This window comes from Betta splendens, chromosome 9, assembly GCF_900634795.4.
Source record: "Betta splendens chromosome 9, fBetSpl5.4, whole genome shotgun sequence".
Classification (NCBI taxonomy): domain Eukaryota; kingdom Metazoa; phylum Chordata; class Actinopteri; order Anabantiformes; family Osphronemidae; genus Betta; species Betta splendens.
The window spans coordinates 9,241,929-9,260,980 of NC_040889.2; the positions used below are offsets into that span (position 1 = coordinate 9,241,929).

Genomic DNA, 19,052 nt, shown 5'->3' on the forward strand with positions numbered 1-19,052 from the left:
AAAATTAGATAAGCATGAACAAAAAGAAGTGATGAGGAGCTCCGACAAAACAAGTCCAGCAGAACCTGACAACGGGAGATTTGTTTGCCTCCTGCGCTTATTTTCCCCAGCGGCGCCGCCGGCACCAGAGTTTGCTCGAAATGATGGCGTTTATCTGGCCGAGGCGCATCGATAGTAATTAGGCCATCCATCGCGAAGCGCCTTGTTTGTTGTGGACTGCACATTTCAGGGTTGTGTTGCAGCGTCGTCTGAGCCTGGCAGGACATAGCGCGTATTGACAAGCGCTGCAGCTCAGCGACAGGCACCCGTGAGCGGCCCCGCGGACGGGCCGAGCGATCGGCCCTGTTCGCCGCACGCAGACCCTCCGCAAATGTCAGCCCGCAGCGTCACCAGACGCGCGCGGAGCAGCAGCGACGCTCGCGAGCCCAAAGCTGCAGGTGAAATTGGAGCGGTAAACAGAAAAGAAGAGCAAAAAAAAAAAAAAAACAAGAGGAGAATCGATCGAGTTCAGCAGCTTGAACTTGGCTTGATAGGAGCCGCTGGGCGCTGCTGTGTTGTGTGATTGCTTTGTGCTGAGGGACCATTAACTAAGGGTACAAACCAAGTGCACAACAGAAGGTCCCTGCTAAACTTGCCGACCCCTCTGACTCTTCAAAGCGCCGCTCCCCTGTCTGAACGTCTGAAGCGAACCACTTCAAAGCAGGACTGCTCGGGGCTCGAGACAGAAAGCAGCTTGTGGTTGTGTCCTTTTCTTTCCTTTCTTGTTGCGTCCGATCTCCTTTGCGAAAACGCTGTATTTCGTTGTTGATTTCTGTATTTCTGCATTATTATTGTCAGTGATTCGTTGGTCGTGTGGCATCAACCACGTTCACGAGGCACCCCGCGCCCCATCGCATCCATTGTCACCCCCCCCCCCCACTCCATTCAGGCTTGTCACTGTGCTCACGTTAAGTTTGAAAGAGTCATGTCTGAGTACAACCATGCAACTACAGTGTAGTGATGCTGTGTACAGCTGCAGAACCATAACGCATTGATGTGTGTAGCGTAGGGGGTCGTGCCCATGCTGGATTCTAGGCAGCCTTCCTGTTGACACATGTAATGCATCTGTGTTCATGTGAAAAATACGTTCTTATCATGTTGCATGCTTTGGCTTGGCAGTAATCTGCACATAGCTCCCAGTGTGTGTGTGTGTGTGTGTGTGTGTGTGTGTGTGTGTGTGTGTGTGTGTGTGTGTGTGTGTGTGTGTGTGTGTGTGTGTGTGTGAGTGTGTGTGTGTGAGTGGATTGCTCACAGCCTACAGTAGATGATTACACAGAAAAACACACCACCAGCTCAGTGATTGACTGGCTGGAGAACTGTGAGAGTCGCCTTACTGAAGACCCATGAATGCATCCTATACTTCTATCTGGTGGATTGTTATGGTCTGAGTTTCTGAATAACTATATTGTTGCAATATATCAGATGCATGACTGAGGTGATCCACTCACCACCAAAAAAGGCCTGTTTAACACAACACAAGACCAATTCCCTGCCTCTCTGTGTCCACCTCAGCAGCTAATGAAGCCTTAAATCACACTGATATTTCCTTTGAAGCATCTCCACAAAGGCAGCAGCTGTGAGCTCCTCCAAGTTCCCAGCATCTTCAAATTCAGGCCCCACGTGTCTCTTTTTCTAACCATCCGCCCCTCATGAGCTGCACTGGATCAGGTGAGCATCAGGTAGCCACGCTGCGTGTGTGTGGGATCCTTTAAATGAGGAGGAAGCTGGAAGTCACCAGCCGAAGAGCGGAGCCAGAGTTTCCACTGTCACATATAATGAGGACCCGACGGAGGCTGGAAACTCGCCCTGACAGCCCGGCCACTCCTGCCAAGCCTTAAGGAGGCACGGGAGGCCTCGCGCACTGCAGGGGATTGGTATTCAGGGTCACCAAGTCACATCTATAATCGCTCACCGAACGGACCGATTGTGTGAGACGGCCGCGGCTCCTCAATTAGCGCCTTCTGCTGCAGTGCGCTAGAAAAGCGCCCAGGAGTTGTGCTGTTACTTCCACAGTTCCATAGGGGAGTTCAGCCTCAACTGAGAACTGCTGCGGTCAACACACCGGAGCCCAGAAAGGTAATAAATGGAGCGGGAATATTATCAGGAGGATGTTTCACCTCCACTCAGACAACGGGAGGATGCTGGCGGATGAGCTGGACCGCGTCCAGTTCATGTCAACTGGAGCCGATTGCGGTTTCCCCTTCGCAAACAATGGCTGCAGTCTGCAGCGGCGCTCCAGCAGCCGCGAGCTGTCAGCTGGCGAGCCGTGTTCTACCAGCAGATCAAGCGGCGCGCGGACGCCGCCTCAGCGTTGCTGTCGCGTGAAGTAGTCGCTGATTTGTTGACTAATTTCAGCTTTGAGCCGCTGCTTAGGAGGCGTCAGATGCTGCAGAAACACAGTCCACCACAGTGACTGTGTGAATAACATTAGATAGTTTAAGTTGCCAAGGTGAACCTGAGTAGCCGGAAAAAGAGGGGAGCTGAATCTGTTGCAAAAGCTGATCTTCTTCAGGCTGATTTTTCAATGTTAGGAGGACCAGAAAGTGTTGCTATCACTATTTATAGTTCAAACTCAGCTTGGTTTCCCCAGAGTTAATGAGCGTTGCCACTTAAAACAACACAGTAACAAACAAAGGAGTGAATATCCGTCATGGCTGAGTCATCCCGGACACATAATGATGTCGCTGATGGGATCGGAAGCAAGCGCTCGTCTGCTCACAGAGTTAAATATAAACTGACCAGTCAGCCTTTGGCAAGTGACAGCGCACATTCTGGGCTTGACGCGTGAGCCTGGTGGTGGTTCTGCTGCCAAGCCGACGCGCACAGACCCGGCTCCATCCACAAGACGTCCCCTTCAAGTAACACACACACACACACACACACCTTAATGAGGTATGCTACGCTAATTAGCTCTCAATCCGTCATAATGAGGCTCCTCGTCACAGAGGAAATTAGGGAGCGAGTTCACGTTTTGTCAGAGAAGTTTTATCCTAATGAACATGTGACAATCAAATAAGATTCATGGAGTTCATTTTGGGAATCACTCTTGGTTGCTGGGGAGCACGTCCGCTAATAAAGGTATGATAAAAATGATAAAAGTACATTAGTGGAGATTTTTACTTTCCCTTCCAGCGTAATTAAGCTTCACAGCCAGTTTTTAATGACGGGCCGTAAAGAATGCTCGCGCAGCCGACGCACTCCACCTGGTGAAGCGTGTGACTTTGGAGGAAGATAAAAGCAGAGGACAACATATCTGGTCCGTGGCCAGGTGCGATTTAGGAGCTTTGTCCGTCCTTGATTGTAAACAAGCATAAAAAGTCGATGAGCGGCTGGTGATGAAGGTGACAGCAGCTGGGAGAGTCACGGCGTTTCTACAGGAAATTAACTCGCCGCTGGTCGTGGCACGAGTCGGCGGCGGCGCCGTCTCGCCAAGACACCTTTTTATCCTAATTAATTGCCGCGATGAATAATAAACGGCTCTAATTAGCGAAGACATGCTGCCAAATGCAAAGGTGGCGCCGGATGAGTAAGGACACGGGTGCACATAGTTTGTCACTAAGTGAAGTAGGTTTTGTCTGTAGAGTAAGCGGACTACAGTGACCATGATGCATTGGGGCTGGAGGACGAATGGATGCAATGACGGGTCCTTCTTTGCTGGAGGACGTTCGGGGACGTGGGAGCTCGCTCCGAAGCTACACGCCCACTGCACGGGCGAACACGCACCTCCATCATCGTCTGCCAGGCCTCCTGCCCCTCCTCGCCCCGTAATCTAACATTCGTCCTCATCTCCTCCGGCGCTCGCCTCCGTCGTTGCTGTTGCACGCTGTGCTTGTGCTAGAACGCTTGCCTCAGCTGGAGGAAGTGACCTTGTCGGGCGAGATGCTGTGTTGTCAAGGGAACGGAGGGCACGGCAGGAAAGTCTGCGTCCGGAGGGAGGCCGCTCGGCGAGCGAGTGTCTGAACGTATGTGCACATATGAGGACTCACTTTAGCCCTGGTTACTGTAACGGAGAGTCATGGGCAGAGTTAGCCTGATTCCCGTTTCCTATTGGCTCAAAGCTGTCGCCTCTCAGCCAATCAGAGGAGCCCTCCGCGTTGTTGGCCTCAAAAGCAGCATTCTGCAGCATCGTCAATGAATGAAAGCACCTTGGAGTAATTTCTAATTAAAGTGATGCTCTGACTAAATAATTTCTACCCTAAGGCCTGTTTCAAGCGAGACATTTAGCGCAGCCCTGTGACACCTAATCAGCTGATTGTCATTCACTGTTTATAAACTATTGTACAGTAGGTCCTGATGGTGCACTCCAGCATCCCTGTACTGTCATATTACTCATACTGTAACTCATCTCTCGCATTAGTGGAAACAGGTTACTCTGCATTGTGAAGCAGGCGCATGGTTTTATTATGTTTGTAGGATCCTGCATCTCTCAACTTTCGAGCAACCAAGACATTGTGTGTCGGTTAGTTTAGTCATCCAGCTCAGGCATTTGTTCCTATTACACTTGTGGTTTGCTGCAGTCAAGGGCGGTGATTAAATATATACAAGACATTTCAGGCTGTTTTTCTGACTTTGTGTGCTTTCCCGGCATTTATTCCATCCAGCATGTTTCCACCGCACTGTGCTAGACAATGGTTTCGGTCATTTCTAGGGACTGACTCACTTGTCCCCGGAGGCACAGCTCCTGCTATAATATCCACAGAAATATGCTGCAGGGAGCCTTATTATGCATTAATAACCAATCTGCTCTGCAACTGTACATGTACATGTTCCCACTAGGGGCTGAAGCTCGTGGCAGCCTGAACTCACTTGTTTGGATTTGTGAGCGGGTGAAGGCTGCGTCCCAGCTACAACCAGCCCATGATGATACATCACTGGCAGAGTTTGAAGTCGTGGAGGCTCGCTGACCTGAGCATCCTTCACCCTCTATGCTGGTTAATTAATCCTCTTGTCGGCAATCTTTAATCGTCTGCCATCTTATTTGCATTCATTCAAGGAACTCAGAATATCTATAATCCCATTCTGCGGCTCAGTCCTCGGCCTCGTTGTCCGTCTGACCACATATGGACAAAATGGCTGCCCTCTGGACAGCAGGTGGCGCCACTGAGCGGCTCTGGCCAGAGACATCTGTCTGTCCACATGCTGGCTGCACATTTCGTCCTGACCTTTCTGCCTTGGCAGCCGGCCCACCTCGTCATTCCTGCTCTTCCTATTAAACCGCGGAGAAGTCAACGACTGCGGCTCTAAAAACTTGAGCCCGGTGACCTTACGTTTCACGCATGCAGCTCACATCATGTCAGTCGCTGCCAACTTGTGCACGCGTGCTTCATTGTGGCGGAAAGAAAGGCAAGTTGCCCCCGGCCGCTCCGCTCATCACACTAGATGTCAGATCTCACCCTGAGAATGTAGACAGTCACTGATGGAGAAACTAATTTGTGGAGTAGACATAAATGGTAATGGAGGTTTGTGCATGTGCAGGTTATAAATGAGGTCAGACAGGAGGGTTGCTATTCATTAGTCCATTCATGGCAACGCTGCAACCTGACGGATCTTAATCTATGAACAGAGTGGGAGCAGACATTAGGGCAGATTGAACCCGCTTTGATATTTTAACCCCAGCAAAGCGCGGATGATTCAGTCCACAGTCAACCACAAGGAAGCGAGCGGTCCAACGGCTGCAGGTTGTTCCCTGACTGTTCCCATGTGAAGGGACGCGAGGCGTCCCGGGGCGTGGGCGACGCCGTCAGGTCCAGCGTGCGTCACCCAGTGCTGGTCCTGACAGCTCACAGACAGCCACACGTCAGTAGATCAACCAGCGGAGAGGAGGAGGAAGAAAAAATCTGCTTACCAGGCAACCTGCTCAGCTGTCGCCTCGCTCACTAATGAGAAGCAGGGATGAAGAGGAGCAGAGGGAGGGGGAGGGAAGGAAGGAAGGGAGGAACAAGGCTGAGGTTGGGATTAGGGAATGAAGAAAGACGGGGAAAATTTAATGATGTAGATACTAGACATCATTATTCGCTAGCGTAATGTATATGTTCTTGGTTTGGTCCATAATACAGGAGCATATATTTATGACTCACACAGACGATTAAATCCTGATGAAAGCAAACGTTTCATCCCTCGGCCATTCTTTTGTGCGGGCGTACAGCTGTTACCATGACGCCAACTTTTTTTTTTTTTTGGTTCCTTCTGTTTTTGCGGTGACTCATCTTTGCAGAGTGCACGTCGCTGCCCATCAGTGGCGATGAGCGGCCGAAACCTCGTCCAGAACGCGCTCAGGAGGTGTCCAAGTCACAGAGGCATCGTTCCAGGCACTCTACCTTAAAGGTCAAGACTTTGAGGAGTTTTTAGCAGAGAAGAGCAGCACTCCTCAACCCTTGAGCAAGGCAGCAGTCAGGAGGAAAGGAGCCTGAGCTTAAATATCTACACCAAAGAAAAGATTTGATTCTCTGACTTTGCCAAGCGGTCCAGATGTTGTCAAAGCGGGACCGATGTCAGAGAAATGATTAAACATGAGTGAAGAAAAGCCTTTCACATTTCAGTGGGATGTAATTGAATTCTCCCCTGCTCTTATCGCGCCCAGCGATGGGACGCCACCTCCGCTTTCTGCTGGAGAGTCAATGGAAACGCCACGGCGCCCGACGCGTGGCTTAACTTTATTTTGTGCCACAGAAGTGAAGCGTTTTCGTTTTTTACCCCTCCCTTGAAAGCAATTTCACCGATGAGGGGAGACTGATTTGGAGTATGAGCGTGTGTGTGTGTGTGTGTGTGTGTGTGTGTGTGTGTGTGTGTGTGTGGTGACAGATAATCAAGGACGTGCCAGGGAATGAATAGTGAGGCCGACGCCGGACCAGGACTTGCCTGCCTCGGCTCACTTGTTACAATAAACAACCTCTTTCTGCCGTTGTGGCGCTGCTGACAAATACAGCCTGTAGGAGGTTAAATAAATAACTTCACACTGGAAGCTGCCACCAAGCACAGCTCACATTATTACTCCTTCAACATGTAAATAGTCGAGACGAAGATGTTGAGACGTTGGACTTTATGCTTGAATTTGCTGGTGTTCACGTGAAATTCTCATCAATATTTCTGCTTGGTGCGTCTCCTTTTTTTAATGGGGTTGAACTCGTCTGTTATCTGTTTCTTCTTCGCTTGTGGATCTGTCATCGTCCTCCTCCATCCACGTCCTAATCTGACTTATTACACTCCTAACCAAGTCCAGCCGCCGGCATAAATTCCAGGCGCGTTCCTCCTGGGTGTGATTAATCTGCCCACGTCGGCTGCAGCCTCCGATTCCCCCGGACGGACGCCACCTCCTGAATCAATCTAGCAGTGTTTCATTTCTGTCAAGCGGGCTCTGTTATTTGTCCACTGCATGTCCCTGTCCATCCGTCTTTCCATCCTGCAGTCCACCATTTACAGCTCAGGGCAAACAGCTGCTCCTCCTCCACCAGTGCTGTGGGACCGACTGGTTCCCATCCTACACTGAGACTCCGCTGTTCACTGCTCACTGTGTCTTCAAGAGGCCTCGCTCTTATGGCCCTCGTGTCATTTCACAGGCTCATTTGTTTCGCTCTGATGTCTGTGTGTTAAAACCTTCCTGAGCGTGAAGCCAACGTGTAGCCGGTGCCGTCAAAATGGAGCTGACAACCTGCACTTTGATCATAACGGCTGCGCTGTGAATTACAATGATTAGAACCCGCGTTGTGGCTGTAGCTGTTCGCGCTTCGCGTGCCGGAGCCACTGTGTTGGCTTTTAAATACGACGTGTTAAGCGTTGTGTGACGCTCAGAGGAGGCAGACTCCAACAGCAAATTCAAGCATCCGCAAAGCGCCTGAGGATATTTTTAAATATGTGAAACAGGAAGCAAGCCAAATAAGGAAATAAACAGTTATTTCCCCCCGATGCGCCCCGTAATAGGCAATTAGCTTGTGAAATCATCAGGGTGGGGGGGCGGTGGCTCATTTGTTTGTTCCTCGCTCAACGAGATGAAGGAGCAGCGGAAAACTTTCTCCGGGCATTGTTATTCGTGAACGCACCTTTTCCTCTCGGCTGGAAAATCTGCTCTTACGAGGTTCAAAAATAGCGAGACGGGAGCGAGACGCGCAGCAGGGAAGGCGCGGTTGGAGCCGGAGACGGGCCGAGGGGGAAGCGTGTGTGGCAGCGTAGCGAGGGACGGCCTCGCCTGAAGGAACCCAGCTGATTCCACCCGCATCCGAGGCCTTTCCAGTCAACTCCCAGCGCTCCCAATACACGGATCACAGCCCCTTTTACACCTCCTCCCTTTGTTGCCATGGTGCTCTACGGTACATGACCCACGGTACTGGATGCTGCCCCTCCCAGCTGACCGCCCTATTGATTGGCGCCTCCATAGCTCATCCATCACCTGAAGATTGACCGCGAGGGGCGAGCGAGAGAGAGCGAGCGCGGCAGGAGAATAGTCAAGACAATGTCATCCTCGTGACTCATTCAGCGTCTCTCCTGTGATTTATTCATGCCATGGCTATATTTGTTAAACCACTCCGCACTAAAAGTCCTGCGCTGCTGAGGATGTGCTGTCTGTTCTCTAGAGATTGTACAATAAGCACAAGGCATGAGAAATGGCTCCATGGCTCCTCTGGACTGCGTGCGACAGAGAACAATGGCTCCTCGGGACGATGACGGACTCGTTTATGCTTCATCCTGATAAACCTGCATGATACACAGTGCTTCCTTCCAAATATTACAGTATTCAAATCTGTACAAAGGCCTAACGCTGAAACACAGCCTCTCATTTGCTGATGCAGCTTGCTCCTCACATACAGTATTGCCCCCGTCAGCATCTCCTTGGCTGCAGGCCACCGGGGGCCGGACCCCCCGGACCCCGGTGGCCACACAGAACAATATCGGCTCTGCTGCAGCGCCTCCACAGTGATGAGGCAGCACAAGCCGCGCCATCAAGGTTAATGAAAGTCGAACAGCCCGCGGCGCTCGACTTCACGCCCAAAAACCTAATCAGGGGACGAAAACAGGTCCCCTGTTGGATGTCACCGCCCCGCGTGCAGTGCAACAGATGCTCAAAGGCAGAGAGACAGAGGCTTAGTGTGCTCCGACCGCATTAACACTCATCAGGTGACAGCGGCAGCGTGTTAGCATCCCACAGCAGCGCTGTAACGACATCCAGCGCCGAACCCACAGCAGCTGAGCTCATCAGAAATAAACCAGAAGCCTCGGCTCGTCTCCGCCTCGGCGGCGCCCGGAGCTGCTCCGTCTCTCACCCGACGGAGGACGGCGTGTGTGACAGGGTCGGACACAGAACCGCAGAGAGCTTGACAACATGGATGAAAGGACTGAGCGAGTGAGGTTGGAGGAAAGCGCCTATTATACATAGGCTGCACTTAAACACCTGCATACATTAGCAGTGATTCATTATGGATTATGATTTATTTACATATTCTTTGGAGGTAATCCCCCCTGAACACCTATTACACAGCGTGCAACTTTTTTCACGGGCGCCTTATAAAAATTTGACTTATATCCATTTGTCGGATTATCTGCCTGGCTCCGGCAGAATGTGCACGGCAACGGCTGCATTTAGATTCACAACAATGAGCGGCGGCACAGCGAGCCGCGATGGCGCTCCCCTTAAAAGAAGTCTTCTGTTTTCCAGGCAGGTCTATTTTTCGCACAAGCAGAAGCGAACCTGCAGCCCGAGCGTGGAGGCAGCCGACTTTATTTCTCTATTCATTATTCATTACGCGCGCAGGCTCTGCTTTAGATGAAGCAGAACCAAGAGTGCGCTCGCTAAAGATACTCCCTCCTGATGCATGTGTGTGCCAGGAATTGTGAGGCAGGCGACACACAACACAACAGCCAGCTCTGTTGGAGCCTTTAGTCAGATTAAGGGTGTGGACACAAACACACACTCTGGACCACGGCGGGTTCTACACACACGCTGCTGTTTGGACTTCAACTTAGTCCCCGCATAAAAAGAATCACCATCCTTTCCTTCTGCAACATTTCGCCTCACTGTCCTGATTTCACGCTGGCATCTCCAGCCTTATCAGCAGATCCAATGAGGGAAAACTAACTTTTATCTTAATCTGGGTAATAACATGCCGGCTGTTATCGCCAGCGCTGTCAACCCGTTCGCAGACCTGCTCAGACTCAAAGGATCCGTGAGGAAAATCTGATACTTAGTGTATCAGGCTCAAAATGAGGCGGAAACATAAGCAAGTTTTAGAAGAAATGTCCTTGTCAACATAGATAATTGTTGCTTGAAAAGTCCACGGTCTTCAGTAAGCTCTCACAAACACAGTCTTTAAAGCTGCAGACACTTGTTTTAGCTGCATGACTGTCCCTCGTGTGTGTGTGTGTGTGTGTGTGTGTGTGTGTGTGTGTGTGTGTGTGTGTGTGTGTGTGTCTGCATCACTGTTTGCTGTCAACTTTCTTGTTTTTTCACTTTTTATACTTTTCTGAGGACATTGATGAAATAATCACGTTAGCTTTTTTTTTTACGCTGGTTTTGTTAGCTGTTCGGTGCTGTACTTTTTCTCCCCCGTTCTCATTGTCTGTCAGTGTCTAGACAGACAGAGTAGAGCAGATAGGCAGCCGCACCGGCCCTGCACGCAGGTAGAGTCAGAGAGGAAACTCCTGCGGCCCGGAGAAGAGGTCAGAGGTCACCACGGATGCCGCAGCCACCTCACTCTGCATTTTCTCCTCCTTTCTGCAGCGATGACCTTTCTCCAGACCTGTCAATTGGGGAAGGGAAGGGAGGAGGAGAGGGGGAGCTGCAGAGTGAGGCCCAGTCACAGCCAGAACCAGAACCTCAGCAACAGCAGCAAGAGACTCAGCCACAGACTCAACCGCCACAGCCTCAATATGAGCCCCAACCACAGGTTGAGCCTCAACCGCAGCCCGAAGCCAAACCTCAGCCAGAACCGGAGCCCAAACCCTGGGCCGCACCAGAACCGGAGCCCGAGCCCGAGCCCGAGCCCCAGCCTCAGCCTCAGCCTCAGCCCAAAGCTGAGCCACCGAGCGAGGGAGCACCACAGGCGGCACCCGAAGCGCCTTCGCCTTGCAGGGAGGAGCACGCCGAAGAGTCAGAAGAGGTCGCGGAGTCCAAGACGGGGCAAGACGGAGAGCAGGCGGAGCGGCGCGAGGGCGAGGCGGTGCAGGGAGAAGAGGAGGAGGAAGGGGGAGGAGCAAAAGGAGGTGGGGTGGGGAGGAGAGCCAGCCTGCACCACACGGCCTCACCTTTGCGGGTGCAGCGCAACGGGGCCGGCTCGCACTCCGCCACCTCCGACTATGAGCTGTCGCTCGACCTCAAAAATAAGCAGGTAGGGTTGTGTTGGGGGCCGGGTGGGGGCTGTTGTGTTGTCGGGGGTGGGGGGTGGGGGTGATGTAGCTGCGGCGTGTGCGTGTATTGTGCGTCCTGTGGTCTGACATGTTTGTGATGTTCGGTTTGAGGGCGGAGCTGGCGCTGGTTGGATTTGTGTTGGTTTGTGGAACCGATCCCCGGTGGCTCATTGGACCCGACCATCAGCTCATCATCAGACCGCCATCGTCACCTCATCGCTCCATCAACCTGTCTCGCACCAAATTTGAATTGTTATAGTTTATATTATTCCCACCGACCCCAGGCATCACTGCTGCTTTGTATGAAGATGAAAACAGAGCAACTGAGGTCCAGTTCATGAGGTTTTGGCTGCTAGAAGGTTCTGGACTATTATTGTTCTAGACGATGTGCATTTGTACCTGCATGAATAAAAAACCCTTTAAATTGTGTTTTCTCTCTCCTGAATGAAACAACTGGCAAAGAGCTGCTAGAATAAAAGCATGTTTCGTGTTCTCACCTGATTAAAGTCGTCTAAACTGATTTGTGTCTGAACGGCGGCTGTGTTCGTACGTACGTCTCTGTGTTCTCATGTCGTACGTTCTCATCATCAGGTTCTCCACAGTCACATCCATTACATGTCCATGAATCATGTCCATTCCAAGACGCGCCAGACATTAGTCATTCGTCACTGTCACCATCATCCATCTCATCAGCGTTCCTCAATCCATGGGACTTCTACCAGGTAAGAATTTGGCCTCTTGAACTGCAACTTTCATGTTCTTTCACTGTGAATAACAAGTGTTGTCACACTATTGTTATGTCTCTGTCCTTTGTGGCTCTGAAGAGAGGGAGAAAAAAGTGAAGTAACCAGCAACAAAACAATATAACTAAAAGCTTAAAATAAAACTACAAATTGAAGGTCTTCGATTGAACCTATATTGCTGTTGCATTCTGGGAAAATGTGGGAATTAACATTTTGGACATTATTTGAGCTATAGTTTAATAGCTCAGATTCATCTCCATTCAAGTCATTTTTGCAGCCTCTGCAATAATTGCTCATCATGCAGGTTTTACTTTTCAGGACTCAGTGATTAATGGCTGGTGCCGCTGTCGCTGTACTGTAGGTGCTGTGTGCACACCTATTGACCACACTTATTCAATAACCCAGGGCGCTAGGTAAACACAGTATAAGTGTTCCTCAGCCTCAGGGCCCCGTCCACAGGCCTGTATATAAGCAGTAATCAACCGCTAGATGCGATGCCTCTGCATAATTAAAGTTGTTGTCCATTAGAATCCATTAGAAAATGACTTGTGTGGGAGTGCGGGGAGTGGGGGGGGCTTTCTTTCACTCTGTCGGATCCGTTTTCTCACCTCGTCCTCGTTTGACACTCGGGGTTCTTTTAACCTGAGCTCCCTCTGACCTCCGCGCTCACTCTTCTAGTCGCCCCCACCACCCACCCACCCACCCCCGCCCGGTCCACCTCACACTTTCTGCCCGGCATTGACGCTTGAAGATGCGCGATGAGCCGGATTGATCTTCTGTCTGTGCAGCTGGAGGTCCGGGCACTTGATGGATCCAAAGATCAATGTCGGGGTAATTGGATCTGCGGGGCGATATCTTGATTTCCTCGTTAGTTTTTATAAACGGTTCAAAGTTAGAGTCGGTGCTTCAGTTTTAAATAATGCCTGGAACGGTTGCTGGCGTTGTGGATGGCCAAGCATCATTCTAAAGGTGGACGGCTCCTAGAATAAGCCTTTCTATAAAAACAGACTCAGGCTCATTTGCAGTCTGCTCTGATGCACTCTGGGTTTATTTACTCTCTCGACTGCTGGATTTCTTCTGCTTGCATGATACCAAAAGGTCTCGGAGAAGGAAATAATTCATGCAAACTGCACCACCTTTAGTATCGTGGCGTAATGAAGTAATAGGTGATGAGACCTGACTTTAAACGGCTGCTCCTGCTCCGTAATTGCTGCTAATTTCTGCTTTAGTACTTTGGGTTCTCTGGAGGACAAAGTGACATTTATCTCCATAAAGTGCAGCGCTGAGCAGCGGAGACTTGGGTCCTTCGGCTCGTGTTCCCTCACTGCTTTACTGAAACAAAGCCTGATACACTTAGTCACCTGTTACAGAGCTGCTGATGCAAAAAATTCTCGATTTGCAAGCGATGACTTTGTTTAAAAGGCTAAAATGACTCCTGGTGAGACTGCAGCCTCATCTGCTCCCGTCTGTATTTACACGAACTTTAGGAAAACTCGTGACCTTTCCAGTGGCTGACTGTGCTCACGGATGTAACAGCTAAGCATATCTTCATCATCGTCATCCTCCTCACCCAGTCTTTTACTGTCATGCTCGTGCTGTAACACCGTCAGCATTAGTTGTGTCCCAGTTTTGCCGTTATGCAATCGCCTCATTAATCATGCAGATGTTTCCGTGCCGTGAGATGCCGCGCATGAGCATCAACGCTAATAATCACAGCTTTGCATTCACTTCGTCTTTCTTCGTCTCTGCTGCATGAGAAGCAGGGTCATTTGGGGGTTTCCATTTTCTTCGACACCAGTAAAACCCCAACAATCAGGTTACAACTACTGTACAACGTAACCTGTGGATTTACCTATATCCTATTATCATTTCAGTAAACTAGTATTCAAATCTGATATTTCAGACAAGCTCTTGCGTCGTGACATTCACCGTGCAGGTGACCTGCAACTTTACACACAGACATCACCCTTAAAATCATGCTCGTATTCTGGATTTATCTGCAGAGAAAAGCGAGCCGGCAGTGGAACTGAGCTTGTGATGTGGACTGTGATGCTAATATGTAAAGTTTTATTTTAAGCTCAGGCGAAACACTTTCCCCTTGCAAAGGCTGCGTGTCAATATTTTATATACGAACAGAGAAAGTCCATATTTGAGAGAGATCTGCTACGACTGATACTCAGTTGGAAATTATGTAAAGAAATCTGCATTGAAGCCTCGTTTTCCGGCATAAACTCAGATGCAGCGTCCTGCAGCTTCTAAGCGTCCTGCGTGGTCACTTTCTCTCCGAAACCGAGCAAAACCTTGTTTTGTTAAACTGTCGTCTTGCACGGCCGTGCTTTCCACCCCCCACGCACCCTCAACACACTGATCTGTCTGTCAAAATTAATTTCCGGGGGCCTCCTGGAGGAGAGCGGTGCCATCGCCGTGCTCTGAAACCATTTGGTCTCTGGAATAACGTCTCTCCATCAGCACTGTCGTAATCAGAGGTAGAACTGGCAGACAGCTCATGGAGGGTAGCTCGTCCATCTCGCCCCTTCTCTCTCTCTCACTTTCCCCTCAGTGAAGCTCCTTGAGCTCTGTTTGGGCTGTCTGTGCTGTAGTGCTTTGGTGGTGATGTACTACAGCTGCTTGTCTCTCAAACAACACAGACATAGTCACTGTTTGAAGTTCAAGGCAGTTGATTTTTTCCCTAAAACAAAACTCCAGCACTGTCCTTACTTTATATTTCATGTTTCATGTCTCGGCAGCATAAAGCTACGACAATCCTTCACGTCCCCCTCCCCACGCTTCTATTCCCCATCCATCATGTCCCAGCTCATTGCTTTGGCTTTAACTCCATCTGAATGGCAAAGTGTATCAGATGCACATTGTGATAAAGAAAGCAACGTGACCCAAATGCTTTATTCATCATCCCCGGCCCGGCTTACGCAGGAGGCAAAACAAACAAGCTCCACTGCCACATTTAATCAAATGTGGCCCCAGCGACGGCCTTTTCTCACAACCAAGGGCACCTCTGCATCGAATCTGCTCGGATGAGGGACACGTTTCTGAATAAAGAGATCAGCCCTCCTGCATCTGTTCCTATCTGTTTTAAGGGAAATACATCAGGTCTATTTGCATCAAAGTCGTGGTGAAAGGGGAAACCGTGGAATTTCACCAATGCAAACAGTGCAGTCAAGGGATAAATATTCAGTTCTAGTAGTTTGGAAGCGCTGACAGCCACTGAGAAGTCACAGCTAGGAGATACAGTAACGCCACACCAGCACGCTGCACTGAAGCCACCTTAATATTCTCAGTATGTCTCACTTTGCACGCAGAGGCTCTGCAGTGAAATGTAAATCGAGTAGATAAGATGGATTTTCAGTGTCATTCCACTTTTCTAAAGAGCTTTATACGTGATTCTGCTCCCGCAATGACAACGAGGGCCTGCATCTTGTTGAACTAGCCACTTATCACAAATTGCACGCCCTCCAGGCATTACAGCCTATCAGTGTCTATTTGCAGAAGTCTGCATAAGGTGGTCGGGTGACTTTGTCCAGGACTAAAGCAAAAGGAGATTAGTGGCTCAAAGTCACATGTGATCCTCCATGGCCGCAGCGCCACAATGCTCCGTTGCATTCGAATTTCCAGGAGGGATGTTTTATACGGACTAAATTAATCCCCGCGTGCACCCCCACACACGCCCGCACCCCCACGACCCCCGACACAAGAAGCCGACCTCACTGTTCAGGGAACACTGGCAAGGATTTACATTTCCTTATTAATGCCGCGCTATTTTTAATAGTGCAAAACTCGCCACGCAGAAATCCCGACTCCGCACGTGCCCTCGATGGGGTTAGAACAAAAGCAAATTCCATGCGTCGACGTGGTCTGAATGAAAAGGACTTGAGAGTGACAGGAGGAGATAAGCGGCCGCTCTGAGATACCCACGGCCCCATTGTTCTGGGGGGAACTCAAAGAGGCTCCGTCTAGTGTTTGAGCGGCTGCCAGATGAGGACGGCTATATTACATCTCTATCTATTTCCCACAGCATTTGAGCAATATTTCACAGGCAAGATTAATGCCTTGTTCAGTTTCAGACAATTTAAAGTTGCATCAAGGAGCTCTCTGTGGACTTCGCACAGATTATGAGTTCTATTTGCTGAGGAAATGAACAGTTTGTTCAAATGTCATGAGTCAGCCTTTACTGTGCTCCCTCTTCCAAACCATGGCTTTGACTAAACTGTATATAGATTAAGTACATACATCACAAGGATAGCTTGCTAAATAGAATTACAAGGCCGTCAGAGAATAATGTTATTTAAAGAGAACATATTTCAATATTCGAGTTTTGCCGACTTCTCCCAAAACTTGTGGCTTTACAACCTTTTACATCTTGGGGGAACTGCATTTAATTCTTTCTTCCATTTCCCACCATAATTAACTCATTCCTTTTCTCTGTTCAGTTCAATCAGTTCCCACTATCCGCACTCCGCTTCTCAGTTCTAGGATATTCATCTTTCATGCAGAGACAGACGAGAAAATGAAAAGCACTGAAACATGCAGCGGCATAGCAGATGCTAGTTCATGATACAGGGGCTGGTGGGCGTCTCATATGTGTGTGTCCTCCTCCTGTTGATCGATTCCTATCACTGTTTTGTTTGTAATGCGCTTATTGCCTTCATGTAATGTTTAATGCGCTTTCCCTCTCTTCCCACCTTTTCTCTCCGTCCGTAGATCGAAATGTTAGAGCACAAATACGGCGGCCACCTCATCTCCCGCCGCGCAGCCTGCAAGATCCAGACCGCCTTCCGCCAGTACCAGCTCAGCAAGAACTTCGAGAAGATCCGCAATTCCCTGCTGGAGAGTCGGCTGCCCCGGCGCATCTCCCTGCGCAAGGTCCGCGTCCAGAACACGGAGGGCTTCTCCGCTGAACGGGCCCTGGCTGAAGGCTGCAACCTGGCGGGCATCCCACTGGTGCGCTCGCCCTCGCTGCCCGCCACGGTCGGCGGCACCCTGACCGACCTGGAGGACTCCTTCACCGAGCAGGTCCAGTCCCTGGCCAAGTCTATAGACGATGCTCTCAGCAACTGGAGCCTGAAGACCATGTGCTCGTTACAAGAAGGCGGCACTTATCAGTTCAGCGCCGACTCCTTCAGCGCCGCCGCGGCAGCTGCAGGGGTGGGAGGCGGGGAGGAGGGCGCCGGCGGGGGGGAGGCAACAGTTCACAAAGGCCCCGTGGACCCCAGCGACTTGTCAAGGAGCGCAAGCAAACTGATGATGGCCTTTCGAGACGTGACGGTGCAGATAGACAGCCAGAACTTCCGCGTGTCATCGTCGGTCATGGAGTCGTCCACATCTGTCTCCCTCGGCGGCTGCGTTCAACAAGAGGCCTCCTCCGCTGTCCGAACAACCAACTCCACGCCAGCTTCTGTTACATTAACCATCTCACAAGCGCCCCCTCCTCCGCCTCCGGAGATCCCGGCGCAACCCATGGATCCGCCGCCTCCACCCCAGGAACCGCCGCCGCCCCTAGAGACAGACGGATGCGAGCAGGATATTGAATTCCCTGCTCCTCCTCCGAGCGAAGAAGAGCTTGGAGAGGAGGAGCAGCCCCCCCCTCTGACCCCTCTGGATAAGATGGCCGCCCCTCAATGCCCAGAGGAGATCGTAGCGGTGGTGCCTCCGCCCACAGAAGCCTCTCACGCTCCTCCACCGCCAGAGGTGGTGCCGCCCGGGACCCCTTCGGTGGTGGTGCCCCTGGAGGTGAAGCGATGTGGCTCGGAGACGGCAGACAACAGCTCCGAACAGATGAGCAGCAGCAGCACGTCGACCGAGGCGCGCTCCACGTCCGAAGCCTCGTCCAAGGAGGCGCTGCAGGCCATGATCCTCAGCCTGCCACGCTACCACTGTGAGAATCCTGCCAGCTGCAAATCGCCCACGCTGTCGACTGATGTCATGCGAAAGCGACTCTATCGCATTGGCCTCAACCTCTTCAATGTGTGAGTAACACTTCGTCAATGCCCCCAGCTGCACCGAACCACAAAAGTACTGCAAATGAAAGTAAACTGTAGTAGCCCAGAGTGAGAATTCATGTCTGGGAATAATTCCCACAAAGGGCAAAGTGCTACAACAAGAAATACACGATACAAGCCTAAAAACCACTCCCTCTGCTTTGCTGAGGCACCAAACATGCCACTAAACACAAGCAGCAGCTCTTATACGCTGCCTTATGCCCAGGTCCCAGTGCATCAGCATCAGCATCTGTCCTGCTTGTTTACTGGTTTCAGCTTTCAGTCTTTCTGAATTCAGTCCCTCTGCTGAACGGTGAAGAGTGACACAGTCGGAACCAGATAAGAACTTCCCCAGACACGCTCCAGACAGGTGCAAGGTGCTTACATGGCAGCCAAAGATGGGGAGGAAGGGTTGCCATAGCGACGGCAGACGGAATCACTGCTGATTTGTTAAGAACAGTTTTCAAGTAGAAACCTTGCTGAGTTAAACCAGAATAGAAATAATCAAATAATTAGTATTTTACTTGGTGATAAATACTATTATTAAAATGTTTCATCAACCTTTGTCAGACAAAACAAACAGAAACAGCAAATTGCAGCTGAAGTTTATATTTCGCCTGAACATATGCTCAGCATCAAACAACACAAAGATTAGATCAGATTAAATCCAGTTTTTTACCAAGAGTACATCCTAAAAACCTCAAAGATCATTTGTAAATCAAACAACCGCAGCCATGCACCTATATTTCAAATTATATGCTGGAGTTTGAATGCACGAAGGGCAATTGTAAAAAATAATGAAAATGATCCACAGCCTAAAATTCTCATTAGTCACTCAGCTCTGAGGTGTAACAGTTAAATTAGAAGCTGTGTGAAGTGGCACCTTGGGAGCTAGGATGAAAAAAAAGAACATCTGAAATCAAGCAGTTTCTTTTAAACTTTT

General features: G+C 50.2%; 1 protein-coding gene across 2 annotated transcripts in view; it reads left to right on the top strand.

The window, feature by feature from the left end:
• iqsec3a (IQ motif and Sec7 domain ArfGEF 3a) overlaps nt 1-19,052 on the top strand; it is a 49,379-nt gene that overhangs the window by 11,725 nt on the left and 18,602 nt on the right. For both annotated transcript variants that reach the window (XM_029162042.2, XM_029162043.3), the window contains exons 3-4: nt 10,748-11,354; nt 16,833-18,097. In XM_029162042.2, the coding sequence (XP_029017875.1) occupies nt 10,748-11,354; nt 16,833-18,097 (1,872 nt within the window). The remainder of the gene's footprint in view (nt 1-10,747; nt 11,355-16,832; nt 18,098-19,052) is intronic.